A 21,543-nucleotide genomic window follows, 5' to 3' on the forward strand; every position below is an offset into this window, starting at 1 on the left:
GTACTCCATAAAAGGTTTAGATTTATACTCAGGATTTCTGCACATCTTATTTGCTTTCTATTTTGCCCACATGCTTTTTGTTTTCTGTCGTTCCTTTCTTTTTTTAATTAATTAAATGTTTCCTATTAATATAGTCTCTTACTACTACTACTTTATTGGTTATCCTCAAAGTTACTGGATGCATCCTTGACCTTTTACACCCTAAAATAAATCATTGCATTTACAACTTTCCTATTAATGCTAAAACTTTAAAACATTTAATTCCATTTGCAACCTCTTTTGGAGAGCCAATTCTCAATATCTCATAAAATTGTAAATGTACACAATAGCAATTTCCCTTCAATGTCTAAACTTACATCAACTTTTACAAATGTACAGAAGGAGATATCAACAAACCTTTTCATTACTGTGCTGGTTGGAAGAGAGAAAAAGTGGGAGGCAACAACATATCCATTAATTGGATAATACATAAACAATAGTATACTCATAAAATAGGATCATAAAATAAAATAGCAAACTGAAATGCATTAAATAGATATAGATCAACACAAATCTAAAGAACATAATTTCTGATGAAAAAATAAGCTGCAGAAGAGTATATATAAAGTGATACATAAATTTTAGAAATAGGTGTATATAGACAAGCACATAAGCAGTAAACATGTACAAACATGCATGGGAATGATTCACTCTGACTTCAGAAGAGTGATTACCAGTGAAAAGGAATGAAGATAAATGGGATAAAGGAGGAACACGGAAGTTTTTACAAGGATTTATATGTTAAAAATATTGACACTATGATGGCAAAGTGCTCATATTTGTAAAATCTGCACAAATCATATCTAGGTATATAATTCTTTATATTTTTATTTATTTCAAGTATTTCATAAGTACATACAATAAGACAGTGCAAAATTTTTGAAATGACAATAAGAAGGTAAATCTACCTGCAAGTGTAGTTGCCACAGTGGGTGTTAATATAAACTGATTTTCTAAATATATAGGCAAAAATTCAGAAGCTCCAATAATAACTAAATATTCTGTAGCTTTTGACAGAGCTAGGCATATGAGCACTGGATTCTTCATCAGAATCTGAAATAAAAATAAGTTATATATCTATTATTTTATTTTGTTAGATAAAGAGGAATAGACAGAACCAAATGCTAATGATCTGTCTACAAAAATTTACCATTCCCAATCTAAACTGAAAAGATAATTGATAGATAGATGATAGATAGATAGATAGATAGATAGATAGATAGATAGATCAGACAGATCCAAACAGCAATCTATGATTCACCAATATACAAATTCTATAAAAGAAAGTTTGTTTTTGACCATTTAAATTTTGATTTGCTCTTCATACTACTTTAATTTTTATTTATGGGCTTGGAATTTTTTTGTAAAGATTAGAGAAAAATAGGTAAATTATTAACCATATATCTAGAATTTCTTCTTACTTTTGCTTGTCTACTTATTTTTTTAAGCAAGTCTTTTTTATTCAACTAAAACACAAACAAAGAAAATTTAAGCAATACTCAAGAAAAACCAGTAGGACTGCAGAAAATGTTTTATATTTTACTCCTGGAAATCTACCTATACAAATAATTAAGTTATTTAAATTTTGCATTTTGGTAAACTTGTGGAACTTATTTAGAAGGCTAAGATGTGATGGTTTATTATTATCTAATATACTACACAGAGTAATTAAAAAGATAGTAAAATATTAACTTTCAAATTAGTTTCTGTATTTCCTTGGTTATGCGTATCTCACTGAAAATATATTTAGTGCTATTTTATGTTTATATATTTCTAATTTATTTAAATTTTCTTTTTCTGGCCCTAAACATCCCTGTTAGGTGTGATCATAGTCTGCAAACTCAACTAGTTCAAATTCTCAGTGCTATCTAATTTTACATAGTGTGATTCTGCCATATTTATTCATTCCCATAATATTAAATACTTGTCTTGCCTTCAACTCCCTACCATCACAAACTACACTACATTAAACACCCCTGTGCATGTACTTTAAGGTCCAGTGATAGAGTGTCTCTAGAAGCATATATCCTAGAAAGGAATTCCTAGGGCATAAGGATTTAGCATACTTTATTCCACCATTTCTCCAGATTGTTCTCCAGAATGTATCAGATTACACTAAAATGACTATACCACCACAATGATGGTAGTGTTTCATTTTCTTCATTTAGCTTGTACTTTCTAAAAGTTATCAAAGAAATATTTATGGTTTAGCATGCCCATCCAGAACTATGTCATTTCCACATAAAAAGGTCATTAAACTTGGAAAGGCGTTCTAATTGTCACAACGAAACAAATAATGCTACATGACTTCTGAGGTTGGGTCATAAAATGAAAATATGACTTTTGCTGGGATCTTTCACAGTCTCAGAACTTTTGCCTTGGGACTCAGTCACCATGTTGTAAAAAAGCCCAAGAGAGATGCAGAGGATATGTATGGGTATTCTAGCAAACAGACAGTATCAAAAAACTATAGAGCAAACAAGCCTTCAGATGGTTCCATTCTCCAGACTTTGATCACTCTAGCTCAGGGATCCCCAGCCTCTATAGAAAGAGTAAGAGGCCAGTCCATGGCCTGTTAGGAAACAAGCTGTGCAGCAGGAGGTGAGTGGCAGGAGTGCTCTGCATCCTGTTAGATCAGCAGCGGCATTAAATTATCATAGGAGCACAAACCCTATTGTGAACTGCACATGTGAGGGATTTAGGTTGTGCGATCCCCATGAGAATCTAATACCTGTTTATCTGTCACTATCTCCCATCACCCCTAGATGGGATGGTCTAGTGGCAGGAAAACAAGCTTAGGGCTCCCACTGATTCTACATTATGGTGAGTATGTAATAATAATAGAAATAAAGTGCACAATAAATGCCATGAGCTTGAATCATCCTAAAACCAGCGCCTCCACCCCAGAAAAAATTTCTTCCACAAAACTGGTCCCTGGTGTCAAAATGTTGGGGACTGCTGCTCTAGTTGACCCCAAGTATAGTTGAGAGGGACAAGCCCTGTCCAAATTGCATTCTCATAAGCAAAATATATTTTATATTGTTTTAATCCACTAAGTTATGGGGTAGTTTATTATGCAGAAGTAGATAACATAATCACAAACACTTGGTATTATTAGCTGGCTTTCAAAATGTTGCAATGGTAACAAGTATAAAGTAGTACCACAATGCTTTGTTTCCTATTTCTCTAATTTCAAATCTAATTGAAACTTTCTTTACACAGTTCTTAGCTATTGGGATTCTTTTTGTGTGTATGAACTGGCTCTTTCTATCTCTGTTAGGCTTCCTGAAATTTGGGGGTAGATTTTCTAAAAATTGCTTGTGTATTCTAAACATTAATCACTTGGATTTAGATATCTGTCACCCATCTATTAATGTGGTCTACAGTTTCTTTCATAGAACAGAAATCCTTGACTTGATATATCTAATCCATAAAGTTCGAATTCATATTTAATACTATTGCAATCTTGTTTAACATTTTCCCACCTCTATACCACAGAGGTATTTCTTTCATTTTTAACATTAACTGTGTTTTATCTAATCACATTTTATTAACCTGGAAATCACTTTTATACATAATAGGAGGTAGAAATCCATGGTCATTTTTCACAAATAGCCCAATTGGCTATCACATCTACTGAACAATTATCTTTGCAGTGACTCTTTTATTACATAGCAAGTTCTTATGTGTAATATTTAGTCTGTTGCTGAATTCTCAGTTCTCTTACATTGATCTATTAATCTATATCAAGGAAATGCTACACTGTTTTTACTACAGTGGTTTTTCTAGTGAGTCTTAATGGGAAATAGGTCCAGTGCTCTTTGTTTTAGGTATCCATTCCCTTATTCTGCCATACAAATTGTATAATCAGTTTCTCATTTTCTAAAAAAATAAAATTTTTGCCATAGTATTGATTATACTTGCATTGGATTCACAGATTATTTAAGAAAAAACTAACATACATGAATATTGTCATTTCAAACATTAACATGGTTTAGCTATCAATTTATCCCAGTCATCTTTAATAATGTTGCATAAAGTTTTAATTTTTTCATGAAGTTTTTTTAGCATCTCTGTTAAATAAATTTCTGAATTACAGTTTTGTGATTACTTTTTACTTTACTTTTACTTTATTAGCTAATTTTAAATGTAGATTATTCTTTTTATTTATTCTATAGTTTTTTTACTTTACCTTTATTTTTTATTTACTTATTTTATGTAGTAGATTCAAATATTGATTAACTAGAGAATTACAGCTTTTTTCATACGTTCTTCTAGCTCACAAATGTTATTTATTCATTTATTTTAAAATAATTATTGAGAACTGAATATTAAACACATTTACCCTAAAGAGAGTTATAGCTGTATCCTATGATTTTATATAAAAATATTGGTCTGTACTAGCTGCAACAGGCAGAATAAGAAACAAATCTAGTTTTTAATCTTGGCCCTGGAACTGATTTTTGGAGCATCAATAAGCAAATCACAGTTTCTCCATATCTCGTTTTTAGGAAGTATTATATTACACTAGGCAGATTTCTGGATTTAGAGTCAAATACAACACTTATTCTTATGCTCTTAGCCTCAATTAAGCCACAAGTAATGGATATGTGTGTTTGTGTGTGTATGTGTGTGCATAACCTATGTTGTTTTGGAAAAATTACTCATTCTTTTTAAATTACTGGTTCACTATCTGTAAACGAGAAACAATAATGTCTATTTTTCTGAATGGTTATGATAATTGAATACATGTAATGGTTTAATACAACTTCTGGCACATAACAAGTGTCCAGTAAAAATAAACATTAATTTCTTAATTTATAAAATTAAAGGATTGCACTGGATTACGAGATTTGTTATTTGCAAACTTTAGCGTGCCTTGAATTATCTACATGGTATAAAACACAGATCGCAGCTCCTATTCCAGATTTCTGAATCTGGAATGTGTTTAAGCTCTTTCAGATTAAAAGGAACAGACGCTGTTAATTCCACCGATGCAATTTATCATAAGGTTAAACATAAAAGTAAGAAAACTAATACACTTTCTCAGTAGCTAAACAATTCAGCATTCATAAAGAAATGAGACAACGGGTTGGGCGCAGTGGCTCATGCCTGTATTCCCAGCACTTTGGGAGGCCGAGGTGGGCGGCTCATGAGGTCAGGAGTTCGAGACCAGCCTGGCCAACATGGTGAAACCCCGTCTCTACTAAAAATACAAAAATTAGGCTGGGTGCAGTGGCTCACGCCTCTAATCCCAACACTTTGAGAGGTCAAGGCGGGTGGATGACAAGGTCAGGAGATCAAGACCATTCTGGCTAACATGGTGAAACCCTATCTCTACTAAAAACACAAAAAATTAGCCAGGCATAGTGGCAGGCACCTGTTGTCCCAGCTACTCAGGAGGCTGAGGCAGGAGAATGGCATGAACCTGGAAGGCGGAGCTTGCAATGAGCTGAGATGGCGCCACTGCACTCCAAGCCTGGAGACAGAGCGAGACTCCATCTCAAAAAAAGACGGAAAAAAGGAAGTGAGACATCATTCAGAGTAAGTCTTAATTACTTCAAAGACCCAGATATTCAACTTACTTCTGTCTCCTTATTGTGTATTCATCTAGGTCTATTTTAGCTAGTGACTATTTTCTTCATATTTACTTCTCTTTCTCAATGGCCCTTTGTACTTTTATTTTTGCTATGTCAGTATATCAAAGTTGTGTTGTTTGAGTTTCCCACTCTTCCTCTTATTCATACTTTCCCCCAAAAGAGGAATTGACTAGATTAGTTAGTCACTCTTCAACAAGGTGTCCTTACTGGACATTGTTCTCAAATTAGGACATTTCCCAGGTTTAGGGGTAATCTAAAAATTGCTTTATTAAGCTCAAGTGCTGATGCCAAAAACTGTAACAGTTTTAGCTAAAACATTTGGATTACATTATACAGAGCATGGTAACCAATGCACAAGGAAATATTTCTGGGCACTGTATTCTGAAAGGGACTGTGAGAATAGCAAATATTAAGAATGCCATAGATTTCCTTCCAATAAAATACCCAGGATTTTCTGCATTTTAAAAAGTCTATTTCTTTTCTTAAAAATAAATATGACAGGGAAAGGTGAAAGCCAGATAGATATACAAATAAATATACAAAGAGTTTTATGCAGTGAACTCAGGCTCAATTCTGACAGATGTTGATATAAAAAGTGAGAAATCAGAATAGTGCTGTACAGTAGCAGACAGTGCTATTCAACCATCCCTATCTCGCAGTACTGTGGCTATTAGGTAGCCCTTGTTAATCACAGAATTTATCTACAACCAAGGTTTTTTCCACACAAGAAGGGGTTCATTTTGGTCTAGGATTGCTTTCCAGTTAGGCTAGGTACTCCTACATGTGCTTACTTAGTAAGAGTCTGAAATAAGAGTAGGATCTGCAAATATATAAAGTATAAGGTATAAAGGCTGCAGAAAAGTAGTTTTAAGCTAAGGATAGTCCTCTAATAGAAGTCAGAAACAAATGATGAGGAGGAAATAAAGGCAGAGGAATGTTGCAAGGAGGAAAGGGTTTGTAAAATCTCAACCAGGGCTTATTGAAGGTGGGACATATAGTGTTCCAACTAATTTCTAGAATTTTATCTTTCAAGCATTGATTTACTCCCTACCCTAATCAAGTTTGCATGGCAGAAGACACTGATTCTGCCAGTAAAAGACCTTTCCCTAGAGACAAAAAGGATGAAAACATAAGTTAAAGAGGAGACCAATAAATCACTCTGTTTTACTTTGTGATTTAACTTCTTATTTGATCTGTTCTTGATTCTTTATGCTAAATAGCCATAATTAGCCATAGAAAATAAGTAATGGCTCATCAATCTGTCCATCAGAATAAAATATCTCCTCTAGAAAATGCTGCTAATTGCAAATTTAAAATTTTTTTTGCTAGCTCTGCTGGCATTTCACCTCTTTTATTTTCAGAAAAAACAGTTTATTTAGAGTCACACCTAGAAGATGATTCAGAGACTAAAACTACTACAAAATGTTCTGACCTAAATACAAGTGAGAACTATAATTTTGTTTTCTTTCATTTTGTTTTCAACTTTCATTTTAGGTTTGTTACATGGGTAAATTGCATGTCATAAGGGGGTGTGGTTTCAGAAAATTTTGTCACCCAGATAATCAGAATAATGGCCTCCAGCTACTTCCATGTTCCAGTGAAAACTAAAATTTCATTTTTGTATAGCAGCATAGTATTCCATGGTGTATATATACTACATTTTCTTTATCCATTTCACCACTAATGAGCATCTAGGTGGATTCCATGTATTTGCTATTGTGAATAGTACTGTTATGAACATATGCATGCATGTGTCTTTATGATAGAACAATTTATATTCCTTTGGGTTTATATCCAGTAATGGATTGCTGGGTCAAATGGTAGTTCTGTTTTAACTTCTTTGAGGAATTGCCACACTGCTTTCCACAATGGCTGAAGTGATTTATATTCCCTCCAGCGGTGTTTAAGAGTTCCTTTTCTCTGCAACCACACCAGCATCTGTTATTTTTCCACTTTTTAAAATAGCCATTTTTGCTGGTGTGCAATAATATCTTATTGTGGTTTTGATTTGAATTTCCCTAATAATGAGTGACACTGAGCATTTTTCATATGTTTTTTGGCCACGTGTATGTTTTCTTTTGAAAAGACACTCTTGAAAAAGTGTCTGTTTATGTCCTTTGCCCATTTTATAGTGGGGTTGTTTGGGGTTGTTTGGGGTTGTTTTGCTTGCTGATTTGTTTGAGTTCTTTATAGACCTTTGTCAGATGTATAGTTTGCAAATATTTTCTCCTATTCTGTAGGTTGTCTGTGTACTCTGTTGATAGTTTCGTTTGCTGTGCAGAACGCTTTAGTTTAATTAAGTCCCACTTGTCAATTTTTGTTTTTGTCAGATTGCTTTCAGAGTCTCCATCGTGTCTTTGCCTGGGCCAGCATCCAGAATGGTATTTCCTAGATTGTCTTCTATGGTTTTTATACTTTAGATTTTACATTTAAATATTTAATCCATCTTAAGTTGATTTTTGTATATGGTGAAAGGTAGGGGTCCAGTTTCAATTCCACATATAGCTAGCCAGTTATCCCAGCATCATTTATTGAATAGGGAGTAATTTGCCTATTGTTTGTTTTTGGTGGCTTTGTTGAAGATCAGATGGCTGTAGGTGTGCACCTTTATTTCTGTGTTCTCTATTCTGTTCCATTGGTCTCTGTGTCTGTTTATGTACCGGTACCATGCTGTTTTAGGAGTCTTGTAGTATATTTTGAAGTTGGGTAGTGGCATCCTCCAGCTTTGCTCTTTTTGCTTAGGATTGCTTTGGCTTTTGAGGGTTTTTGTTGTTGATGATGTTCCAAATGAATTCTAGAATGGTGGTTTTTACTAAGTCTGTGAAAAATGTCATTGGTAGTTCATTAGGATAGTATTAAATCTGTAAATAGCTGTAAAATGGGCAGAATGGCCATTTTAACTATATTGATTCTTCCTATTCATGAGTATGGAATATTTTTCCATTTGTTTGTGTTGCCTTGATTTCTTTCAGCAGTGTTTTATAGTTCTCCTTGTACGGATCTTTGAACATCCTGGTTAGTTGTATTCCTATATTTTAGTCTTTTTGTGGCTATCGTGAATGGGATTGCATTCTTGATTTGGCTCTCAGCTTGGACATTATTGGTGTAGAGAAATGCTACTGATTTCTGTACATTGATTTTGTACCCTGAAACTTTGCTGAAGTTGTTTATGAAATCTGGGAGCCACTGGGAAGATACTATGGGGCTTTCTAGGTATAGTATTACATTGTCTGTAAAGAAAATAAGTTTGACTTCCTCTCTTCCTATTTGGATGTGCTTTCTTTCTCTTGCTCTGGCCAGGACTTCCAATACTATGTTGACCAGGAGTGGTGAGAGAGGGCATCCTTGTCTTGTTCCAGTTTTCAAAGGGGAATATTTCCAGGTTTTCCCCATTCAGTATGATGTTGGTTATGGGTTTGTAATAGATGACTCTTATTTTGAGGTATGTACCTTCGATGCCTAGTTTATTGAAAGGTTTTTTGTTTTTTGTTTTTTGTTTTTGAAATGGAGACTCACTCTGTCGCCCAGGCTGGAGTGCAGTGGAGCGATCTCGGCTCACCGCAACCTCTGCCTCCTGGGTTCAAGTGATTCTTCTGCCTCAGCCTCCCAAGTGGCTGGGATTACAGGCACCCACCACTATGCCCTGCTAATTTTTTGTATTTTGGTAGAGACAGAGTTTCACCATGTTGGCCAGATCAGTCTCAAACTCCTGACCTTGTGATTTGCCACCTCAGCCTCCCAGAGTGCTGGGATTACAGGTGTGAACCGCCACGCCCGGCCCTGTTCAAAGTTTTTAACCAAAAAGGATATTGAATTTTATCAAAAGGATTTTCTGCATCTATCGAGATGATCATGTGCTTTTGTTTTTAGTTCTGTTTATGTGGTGAATCACATTTAGTGATTTGTGTATGTTGAACAAACCTTGCATCCCAGAAATAAAAGCCTACTCAATTGTGGTGGTTTAGTTTTTTGACGTGCACCTGGATTCAGTTTGCTAGTATTTTTTTGAGAATGTTTGCATTTATGTTCATCAGGGATATTGGCCTGAAGCGTTCTTATTTCACTTGTGTCTCTGCCAGGTTTTGGTATCAGAATGACGTTGGCCTCATAGAACGTGTTAAGGAGGAGTACCTCCCCCTTGATTTTTTTAGAATAGTTTCAGTAGGATTGGTTATCAGCTCTTCTTTATGTGTCTAGTAGAATTTGGCTGTGAATCTGTCTCATGCAGAGTCTTTTCTGGTTCGTTGGTCGTTTTTCTTATAATTGATTCAATTTTGGAACTCAATACTTGTCTGTTCAGGGTTTCAATTTCTTCCTGGTTCAATCTTAGAAGGTTGCATGCTTCCAGAAATTTATCCGTTTCTTCCAGATTTTCTAGTTTGTGTGCATAGTGGTGCTTGTAATAGTCTCTGAGGGTTTTTTGTATAACTGTGAGGTTAGTGGTAATTTCCCCTTTGTCATTTCTGATTATGTTTATTTGTATCTTGTCCCTTTTCTTCTTTATTTGTCTACCTAGTGGTCTATCAATCTTATTTATTTTTTCTAAGAACAAACGTTTCATTTCATTGATCTTTTTATGGTTTTTCTCATCTTCGTTTTGTTCAGTTCAGCTCCGATTTTGTTTCCTTCTTTTCTTCTGCTACCTTTGGAGTTGGTTTGCTCTTGTTTTTAGTTTCCCTAGGTGTGATGTTAGATTGTTAATTTGAGACATTTGTAACTTTTTTATGTGAGTGTTTAGCACTATAAACTTCCTTCTTAACAATACTTAAGCTGTGTTCCAGAGATTCTGGTATGTTGTATCTTTGTTTTCATTACTTTCAAAGAATTTCTTGATTTCTGCCTTAATTTTATTGTTTACCCAAAAGTCACTCAGGAGCAGACTGTTTAATTTCCATGTAATTGTATGGTTTTGAGAGATCTTCTTGATATCGATTTCTATTTTTATTGCACTGTTGTTTGAGAGTGCAGTTGGTATGATTTCATTTTATTTGAATTTGTTAAGAATTGCTTTATGGCTGATTGCGTGGTCAATTTTAGAGGATGTGCCATGTGCAGATGAGAAGAATGTATATTTTGTTTTGGTTAGATGGAGTGTTCCATAGATGACTGTTAGGTACATTTGGTCAAGTGTCAAGTTTAGGTCCCAAATATCTGTTAGTATTCTGCCTCAGTGATCTGTCCAATACTGTCAGTGGGGTGTTGAAGTCTCCCACTGTTATTGTGTAGTTATCTAAGTCTCTTCATAAGTCTCTAAGAACTTGTTTTATGAGTCTGGGCATTCCAGTGTTGGTTGCATATATATTTAGGGGAGTTAGCTCTGCTTGTTGAGTTGAACCTTTGTCATTATATAATGCCCCCCTTTGTCCTTTTTGATTATTGTTGGTTTAAAGTTGGTTTTGTCTGAAATAAGAATAGCAATCCCTGCTCTTTATTGCTTTCCACTTGCTTGATAGATATTTCTCCATCCTTTTACTTTAAGCCTATGGGTGTCCTTGCATGCGAGATGGGTCTCTTGAAGATAGCATACAGTTAGATCTTGCTTTATTATCCGACTTGACGGTCTGTGCCTTTTAAGTGGCAGCTATAACCCATTTCTGTTCAAGGTTAATATTCATATGTGTGGATTTGATCCTATCATTGTGTGGTTAGCTGGTTGTTATGTAGACTTGATTGTGTATTTGCTTTATAGTGTCAATAGTACTTGAGTGTGTTTTTGTGGTGGTCAGTAATGGTGTTTCATTTCCATGTTTAGCATCCCCTTAGGAACTTCTTATAAGGCAGGCTTGGTGGTAACAAATTCCCTTAGCATTTGCTTGTCTAAAAAGTATTTTATTTCTCTTTGGATTATGAAGCTTAGTTTGGTTGGATATGAAATTCTTGGTTCTAATTTCTTTTCTTTAAAATTCCAGAATATAGACCCCCAATCTCTTCTGGTTGTAGAGTTTCTGCTGACAGGTCTACTGTTAGCTTGATGGGGTTGACTTTGTAGGTGACCTTTCCCTTCACTCTAGCTGCCTTTAGTGTTTTTTACTTTGCATTGACCTTGGAAGATCTGATAACTATGTCTCTTGGGGATAGTCATCTTGTATAATATCTCACAAGGGTACTTTGAATTTCCTGATTTTTTTTTTTTTTGAGACAGAGTCTCGCTCTGTTGCCCAGGCTGGAGTGCAGTGGCATGATCTCGGCTCACTGCAAGCTCTGCCTCCCAGGTTCATGCCATTCTCCTGCCTAAGCCTCCCAAGTAGCTGAGACTACAGGCACCCGCCACCACACCCAGCTAATTTTTTGTATTTTTAGTAGAAATGGGGTTTCACCGTGTTACCCAGGATGGTCCTGATCTCCTGACCTCGTGATCCGCCCGCCTCGGCCCCCCAAAGTGCTGGGATTACAGGTGTGAGCCACCGTCCTGACTTTTGTATTGACCTCTCTAGTGAGATTGGGGAAATTTTTGTGGACAATATCCTCCAATATGTTTTCCAAGTTGCTTGCTCTTTCTCCCTGTCTTTCAGGGATGCCAGTGAGTTATAGATTTGGTCTATTAACATAATCTCATATTTCTTTGAGGTTTTGTCCATTTTGTAAAATTATTTTTTATTTTTGTCTGAGTTAATTCAAACCACTGGTCTTCAAGCTCTGAGATTCTTTCCTCAACCGATAATACTCCCAATTATGTCATGAAATTCTTGTAGTGCGTTTTTCAGCTGTATCACCTAGATTTGGTTCTTTCTTAAAATGGCTACTTAAGCTTTCATCACTTTCATCATTTTACTGGATTCCTTATATTCCTTGGGATGGGTTTCAGCATTCTTCTGAATATCTAAAATCTTCATTTCCATGCAGATTCTGAATTCTGTCATTTCAACCATTTCATCCTGGTGAATAAGCATTGCTGGGGAGCTAGTGAGGTTGTTTGGAAGTAAAAAGACTTTCTGGCTTTTAGAGTTGCCAGGCTTTTTGTGCTGGTTCTTACTCATGTGTGTGGGCTATGTTCCTTTAACCATGGTGTAATTTGACTAGAGTCAGTTGACTTCATTTCTGGATGTTTTCAGAGGGCCAAGGCTTTGTGCAGCATCTTTATTTGTGACAGAATTCCTGTGCTTGGTTTCATAGCGGGATATATTAGCCAAGTATTTTCAGTGTTGAAGTTTGGGCTGCAATCCAGTAGATGGCACTTAAGCATCATGGCCAGTAGGTGGGCTCTTGCTCAGCCATGCAGCACCTCTGTATTTCCTTGTATTTGCAGCCATGCTCTCTCAGTGCTCTGAGAGTGTGGGCTCCTTTCCCACTAGCACTGGCTGCAGATCTCAGCTTGGCATTTCCGGGCTGCGCATCATAGCCCTGGGGCAAGCTGATGCCTTTTCTTCCCTCCCTGGCTTGGAGGCACCAGGGGCAAGGATCTTGGCAGTGGCAACAGCAGAGGGCCTTTCACTAATCTCTTGGGGCTCCACTCCAGAGAAGCACACCAATTGGTATGATTAGCCCAGGGTGAAGTACCTGTGTTGCAGGCCCAAGCCGAGGTGCCCTGCCTAGTAGTGAGCAGGGGGCTCACAGGCAAGAAAGACTGGTCTTTTCTTCACAGGGCAGCCATGGCATGCTGGAGGTGTGAGTACAGCACTCAGACCCTTTATCTCTTTCCCAGCCTAAGGATAGTAACCGTGGTACCACTGCAGCAGCAAGGGAAGAGGGGCTGTGAGTTGTCTCTGGAATTTCCTCCCCAGAGAAATGCAGAGCCATCATCAACTGAAGGGTTCAGGTTGGGGCAGGGTGACTGTGCTGGGTGCCCAAGTGGAGAGGCCCTGCCCAGTGAGGAGTCACAGGGGCAGGATTCCATGTGGAAAACAATCTGGTCGCTTTTGTATAAGGAAGCTACACTGTGCAGGAGGCCTGCAATAGTCCTTAAGCTCATTGCTCCCTATCGAGCCTGAGGGCAGTAGAGTGGCATAAATAGCAGGCCTGTCTGTTACCTCTGGGAGCCCCATCCCAGGGATATACAGAGCTGCTACCAGCCTGAGAGCTCAGGCAGGGGTGGGTTGGCTGTGCTAGCATCCCATGCCAGTGAACTTTGTCTGGCAAGGTGTAGTGGAGGCTAGGCCCTCAGTCCATCTTGCTTATCAGCACTGTGGATATGGCCCCTATCCTGGGGGCATGTGAGAGAACCTGGCCTCCTTTATTGGCAGAAACACAGCTGCTAGCATAGGGGTGTTCAGGAGTCCATTGCCCTGGGATTTGGCATGTACCTGAACAGCAGCTCTGCACAGGCTCCATGCAGCTCTTCATGTCATTCTGGAGGCCCTGGATGGAGTGGGTTGGGGGAATCTCCTGTGCCCAGGGTTGCAAAGATCTGTGGCAGAAGTGTGGGACCCTGGGAGCTCTCACTCACTTGCTGTTTCCCCTCCGTGGGGAGCCTACCATGGTTCTATACCAATCCCAGGTGGGCAACTGTCCTGTCTCAGTCTTCCCTCTTCTCCATGGGTCATGTTGCTTCCTTGATGAATCCCAATGTGTCCTCCTGGACAGGCCAGTTGATAAGCTAGTGTTTACTTGCCACTCTGTCTCCTCTCCATGACAGCAGCACACACTAGCTGCTTCTAGTCAGACATCTTGGCACTCTCTAATATAGTTTTGAAAATTATGTTATTTAAATAGGATTTATATTGATTCTTCTATGATAGCTATTTACTTGCTTTCAAAGGAAATTCATTGTTTTAACTACCAATAGGAAGATGACTAAATAATTTGGACAGCAGCTTCCTTTGATTTATTTTGTCAACAATTAACAGTCACATAGCAATAATAGCTCACATTCATTTTGTCTTTTACAGTTCACAAGATGTTTAATATCATAATATTCATTGACACTTCCTTATTCATCTGAGTCCTATTATGCAAATATATAGTCCCTGTAATAAGGCAGGAAACTTACACGTGAGATGAAGAAAAAGGATAAGAGGGTTGAGCTCTCTGTTCCACACATTTAGAAGGAGCTTTTCCTCTATAAAATATTATTCCTTACCAAATTCCATCCAGGATTTATTTTTTTGCTTTTTGCTTTTCTGTGATCTTTCCTAACCTCCAAACTTTATGTTTTTTTTCTTTTTTAAAATATTTGTAATCCATTTTATTCTTACAGCTATAGAGAGGTAGCTTTTTTTCTTATCCTCTGTTCTACCTTCTGTTCTAAAAGTCTAATTCCAACTACTTTTACGTTTATAACTTTTAACCTCGTGGATATTATAACTCCATAAAAATGTTAAATATTTTATATTTGTTTCAGCTTTTATACTTTATTTTACTTGCATCTATCTTGTCTACTTTAAAACTATTAAAATTACTGACATTTTCATAAACTCTTTCCTTTCCTTTTTGGAAAAATGTTTTAAAAAACATAATGACCTGCAAGAAACATGGTAAGAGTAGATAATCCATTCGAAAAATAGCCAGTTTTTTGTCTCACTTTAATAAAAATTCATTACAAGAAAAGACTATTTTTTAAAACCTATGCCTAGACACTCAGGAGAAGTATATTTAAACCAGCTCCCAATCAATAAGTCTTATAATGATGGTGACATACGATTTCTTTGTTGGAATGATTTTCTAGTTGTCCTTGTGTCAAGAGTTTCTAAACAGCCATTGGATTTCAAGAAAATGATCCAAACCAAATGGCATGAACCATGAGGGATAGAACTATAGAATTAATAGAGAAAGACAATTGGCCTTTAGAAAGTTAAGTTCCTCCAAATACTCTTTTTTAGTTTTATTATTTTCCAGTCAGTTTTCCACTCTTTTATCAAGATAAAAGGAAACTTTGGTTATGTATTCCCCTAATTTTTTGTGCAATTCTTCCCCTAATCTAAAATCAGAGATATCTCACATAAGCCCAGTTCAAGACCAGCCTGGGCAACATAGTGAGATTTCTCTGCATAAAATTTAAAAATTAGCTGGGTATGGTGATGTGCACCTACAGTCCCAGCTACTCAGGGGGGCTGAGGGAGACTGAGGCTGCAGTGAGCCATGATCATGCTGCTGTGTTTCAGCCTGGGTGACAGAGTGAGACCCTGCCTCAAAAAAAAAAAAAAAAAAAAAAGAAAGGAAAAAAGCAAACATTTTAAAAATTCTTTTGAACATTCTTATAATAGTTTACATGAAGTCTTTGTTTACTACATCCAACACCTGAGCCACCTCAGAGACAGTTTGTACTGACTTTTTCTTTATATGGGCCACATTTTCTTTTTTCTTTGCATTTTTCATGAGGTTTTGTTGAAAATTGGACACTTTAAATAATACGTTGTAGCTTTTCTGGATTCTGACTTCCCCACCCTCAGGAGTTGCGTTATTGCTGTTTTCTGTCTCTTGTTTATTACTTTTCAGGACTAATTAAATAAATTCTATCTTCCTAGGAGTATGCAGCCACTGAAGCCTATGTTCTATTTTTAATTATTTTCCTCATTTTTAAGCCTGGCTTCCCAGGAGTCACCCTGGGTCAGCATACCTTGATGGCCACCCAATAATTGGGCAGGGGTTTTACTTAAATATCTTGAGTCAGTAGGGCTTCCACTTTTTGCTGAGGGGATCTGTACATGGATTGGATCACGTATTCAAGTTTCAGGCAGTTTACAAGCTGCTTTGACTTTCACTTTCTGTTTATGTAAGGACTTGTGCTCAGCCAGGAACCAGTAGATAACTGGGGCCATCTCTGACCTCTCCTGAGTGTGTGAACCCTTTCAGATCCCCATGAATATATTAAAGCTTTCAAAGCCTAATATCATTGGCCAGATATATCTTTTACATTTTTGGCTGGTTTACTGTTACCCCTAACAAGTATTGCTGCCTCTGGTAGCTACGATGCTGGCCTTTTCCAAAGACTGGCCACCAATATTGTAATTGCTGACTACAATGTCCCAGGACTTTTCCATGGAGCTCAAAACTAGATCAACCACCTCAAGTGGCAGGAAGACTGTTAGCCTTCACTGTTACCAAGACATGGAGGGTAGGGAGGAAAGAAAAGACAATGGATGCAGTCCCAAATTTAAATGCCACAGACCCTACTCTTCTAACCAATGTTCAATAATTCTTGAATAAATGCTTTCAATTTATTGTATGCCTTTGCTTAATTTCCAGAGTTTCAAAATAGTTGTTGACAATTCTGCCAGTTTTACCACCACATTTTGGAGGTCAGGATTTTCCACGTTTCTCTCTCTGCAATTCTAAAAGTGCCACCTTCTGATAAACTTCAAAAAGAAATCAGATATCATCTAGTTATCTACTCAGATAGATGTTAGTCAGAAGTCTAAGATTGTTACCAGGCATTATATTGTTTTATATCCTGTCTAACAATAATAATAAAATCCTCCATTTCCAAGTAAGAAGAATTGGAATTGGCTTGCTTTTTTTTTTCTTTTCTGGCAGTAGACTTAAAACAAAAAAAAAAAACCTTAAAACACTCATGTTTAAATTTTCTCAAGTGTTTTTAATAATTGTGTCTTAATTTTTAGCAATATGAAAGAGATTATAACTAATTGGCTTCTGTGTTGTTAAAATATATGTACATGTAATATTTTGATAAAAATTAAAACTAAATACAAATCTGAATTAAATGTAACTAATTAGGAGGGATGGTTTATGATTTGATTAAAAGATAAACACAGAATAGAAACAAGTAAACATATTTCTGATTTTATACAACATATACATTTGTTTTAGGATTAAACCAGTATAACTATATATATATATATATATATATATATATAAATTATGTTATAACAAAGATCTATGAAAACATTAAGGAGGGAGAAACTCATTTTGCCTGGGAATATAAGGTGAAATTTGACAAAGAGTTTTTTTATAATAGAGAAGAGAGAGAACGACATTTTAAATAGATAGATTAGCATCTATCAAAATACAGGACTATAAAATTACCTAATGTGTCCAGGAAAGACCAAGTGGCTGGAATGTGGAGGAGAAAGGGATAAAATTCTAAGAAAATGGGATAGGAAAATTCAGTTGATGCTACTGTGAAAGATCTTCAAAGTCCTATTAAAGGGTATGAAATTCATCTATCAAGTAATCTGAGAAATGGCGTGATAAAATCTGTATATGAGAAATACAATTTTGCAAACAACAGAAAGGATGAAGTTATGAATAGCAGAAGAGAAAACAAATGGAAAGTCAAATCATTATTTAAAAGTTGGTGTTTTTTAACTCTACAATGTCTATATTGTAGACCTTGTTTCACTTAGAAAAACAAAGATTTTCTTCATTTAATATTGAGATATTTTCCACAAAACATGATGTTTGTGGGACTATTTTTCAACTTCTAGAGTTCTCTTCTGAGTTACTTAAACATAATAAAAAAGATAATGTTGATACATGCATGTCATCCCATTAAATGCCTTATTTACTTCTGCAGAGAAAAAATTAACACGAAATAATATAAAACTAAAAGAAACAGAAGGAAAATACCTGGTGCCAATATCTGACACTAGTCAAGTTATTGGCTAAGCCAGCCCTATTTTTTATTATCTGTAGAGTGAACAAGTTAGTTAAAAGACTTCAAAAGTCTTGATACAAAAATCCTCAATAAAATACTGGCGAACTGAATCCATTAGCACATCAAAAAGCTTATCCACCATGATCAAGTGGGCTTCATCCCTGGGATGCAAGGCTGGTACAACATATGCAAATCAATAAACATAATCCAGCATATAAACAGAACCAACGACAAAAACCATATGATTATCTCAATATATGCAGAAAAGGCCATTGACAGAATTCAACAACCCTTCATGCTAAAAACTCTCAATAAATTAGGTATTGATGGGATATACCTCAAAATAATAAGACCTATCTATAACAAAACCACAGCCAATATCATACTGAATGGGCAAAAACTGGAAGCATTCCCTTTGAAAACTGGCACAAGACAGGGATGCCCTCTCTCACCACTCCTATTCAACATAGTGTTGGAAGTTCTGGCCAGGGCAATCAGGTAGGAGAATGAAATAAAGGGTATTCAATCAGGAAAAGAGGAAGTCAAATTGTCCCTGTTTGCAGATGACATGATGGTATATCTAGAAAACCCCATTGTCTCAGCCCAAAATCTCCTTAAGCTGATAAGCAACTTCAGCAAAATCTCAGGATACAAAATCAATGTGCAAAAATCACAAGCAATCTTATACACCAGTAACAGCCAAACAGCCAAACCATGAATGAACTCCCATTCACAATTGCTTCAAAGAGAATAAAATACCTAGGAATCCAACTTATGAGGGTTGTGAAGAACCTTTTCAAGGAGAACTACAAACCACTGCTCAAGGAAATAAAAGAGGATACAAACAAATGGAAGAACATTCCATGCTCATGGGTAGGAAGAATCAATATTGTGAAAATGGCCATACTGCCCAAGGTAATTGATAGATTCAATGCCATTCCCATCAAGCTACCAATGACTTTCTTCACAGAATTGGAAAAAACTGCTTTAAAGTTCATATGGAACCAAAAAAGAGCCCTCATTGCCAAGACAATCCTAAGCCAAAAGAACAAAGCTGGAGGCATCATGCTACCTGTCTTCAAAATATGCTACAAGGCTACAGTACCAAAACAGCATGGTACTGGTACCAAAACAGAGATATAGACCAATGGAACAGACCAGAGCCCTCAGAAATAATGCCGCATATCTACAACCATCTGATCTTTGACAAACCTGACAAAAACAAGAAATGGGGAAAGGATTCCCTATTTAATAAATGGTGCTGGGAAAACTGGCTAGCCATGTGTAGAAAGCTGAAACTGGATCCCTTCCTTACACCTTATACAAAAATTAATTCAAGATGGATTAAAGACTTAAATGTTAGACCTGAAACCATAAAAACCCTAGAAGAAAACCTAGGCAATACCATTCAGAACATAGGCAGGGGCAAGGACTTCATGTCTAAAGCACGAAAAGCAATGGCAACAAAAGCCAAAATTGACAAATGAGATCTAATGAAACTAAAGAGCTTCTGCACAGCAAAAGAAACTACCATCAGAGTGAACAGGCAACCTACAGAATGGAAGAATATTTTTGTAATCTACTCATCTGACAAAGGGCTAATATCCAGAATCTACAATGAACTCAAACAAATTTATAAGAAAAAAACAAACAACCCCATCAAAAAGTGGGCAAAGGATATGAACAGACACTTCTCAAAAAAAGACATTTATGCAGCCAAAAGACACATGAAAAAATGCTCATCATCACTGGCCATCAGAGAAATGCAAATCAAAACCACAATGAGATACCATCACACACCAGTTAGAATGGCGATCATTAAAAAGTCAGGAAACAACAGGTACTGGAGAGGAGGTGGAGAAATAGGAACACTTTTACACTGCTGGTGGGACTGTAAACTAGTTCAACCATTGTGGAAGTCAATGTGGCGATTCCTCAGAGATCTAGAACTAGAAATACCATTTGACCCAGCAATCCCATTACTGGGTATGTACCCAAAGGATTATAAATCATGCTGCTATAAAGACACATGCACATGTATGTTTATTGTGGCACTATTCACAATAGCAAAGACTTGGAACCAACCAAAATGTCCAACAATCATAGACTGGATTAAGAAAATGTGGCATATATACACCATGGAATACTATGCAGCCATAAAAAATGATGAGTTAATGTCCTTTGTAGGGACATGGATGAAGCTGGAAACCATCATTCTCAGCAAACTATTGCAAGAACAAAAAACCAAACACTGCACATTCTCACTCATAGGTGGGAATTGAACAATAAGAACACATGGACACAGGAAGGGGAACATCACACACTGGGGCCTGTTGTGGGGTGGATGGAGCGGGGAGGGATAGCATTTGGAGATATACCTAATGTTAAATAATGAGTTACTGGGTTCAGCACACCAACATGGCACATGTATACATATGTAACTAACCTGCACGTTGTGCACATGTACCCTAAAACTTAAAGTATAATAATAAAAAAGAAAAAAAAAGTCTCACCCAGATTTAGGTTGAACCCTTTATGGGTGTTTTCATAAGTTAATTATTAGAAAATTAAACAGGTCAACTAAGTTGGATTGTTCAAGTAAAATATTTTACTTTACCCAAAGAGCAGCACATAAATCCTTGATACTAGTTCCAAGTTTCAGATCTTTAAGTCTGCTGTCAAAAAAATGAAGCTGTTTACGTTTCCTAGCTTTTATCCGTGTTGAACCTATATATAAACAAGTAAAAAAACTTATGACATATTCAAATAACTAAAACCCATACATAAAACCTACATACACACCCTAATAAATTCAATTAATCCTGAAATGGCAAATGAGTTATTTTTGAACAAGCTAAACTCAATCTCATTAATTAAAAGACATAATCTTCTAAAACAGTGTTGTCCTGAAGAACATTCTGTGATAATGAAAACTTTCCATATCTGCCCAGTCCAATACTGTAGCCACTAGCTACACGTGGCTGTTAAATACTTGAAATGTAGCTCCTATGACTGAGTAAATAAAATTTTAATTTATTTTAAAACTTAGCCACACTTGATTTGCTCTAAAATATGAGGGAATAATCTTTGATATAACTAAAACTATTTTGTGCCAATGAAATGTACTATAATCAGGAGAGTTATTTGATTTCTTTGAATTTACATGTATTTTTCAGTGTTTCTAAGAAAATTTTAACAGTTATTATTTTATCTTACAATTCTAAGGTAGTCAATACATTAAATGCTAGGAAAGTAGATTTAAATATGCTTGTTTTCAAGACACTGTATGAACTCTAGATATAAAGCGTCTTTAAAAGGAAATAATGAGAAACAAAAATATGCACTAATTCTAATGAAATTCTGGTCCAGGTGTGGTGGCCTACACCTGTAATCTCAACGCGTTGTGAAGCTAAG

The 21,543-nt window shown here is 36.3% G+C and overlaps 1 protein-coding gene across 6 annotated transcripts in view; it reads right to left on the reverse strand.

Moving 5' to 3' along the window:
• Positions 1-21,543, reverse strand: part of SLCO6A1 (solute carrier organic anion transporter family member 6A1) — a 128,195-nt gene that overhangs the window by 66,791 nt on the left and 39,861 nt on the right. For all 6 annotated transcript variants that reach the window (XM_055112505.1, XM_003828317.5, XM_055112508.2 and 3 more), the window contains 2 exons: positions 20,747-20,856; positions 948-1,092 (listed from right to left, as the gene is read on the reverse strand). In XM_055112505.1, coding sequence (XP_054968480.1) covers positions 948-1,092; positions 20,747-20,856 — 255 coding nt within the window. The remainder of the gene's footprint in view (positions 1-947; positions 1,093-20,746; positions 20,857-21,543) is intronic.

This window comes from Pan paniscus, chromosome 4 (assembly GCF_029289425.2).
Source record: "Pan paniscus chromosome 4, NHGRI_mPanPan1-v2.0_pri, whole genome shotgun sequence".
NCBI classification, from domain to species: domain Eukaryota; kingdom Metazoa; phylum Chordata; class Mammalia; order Primates; family Hominidae; genus Pan; species Pan paniscus.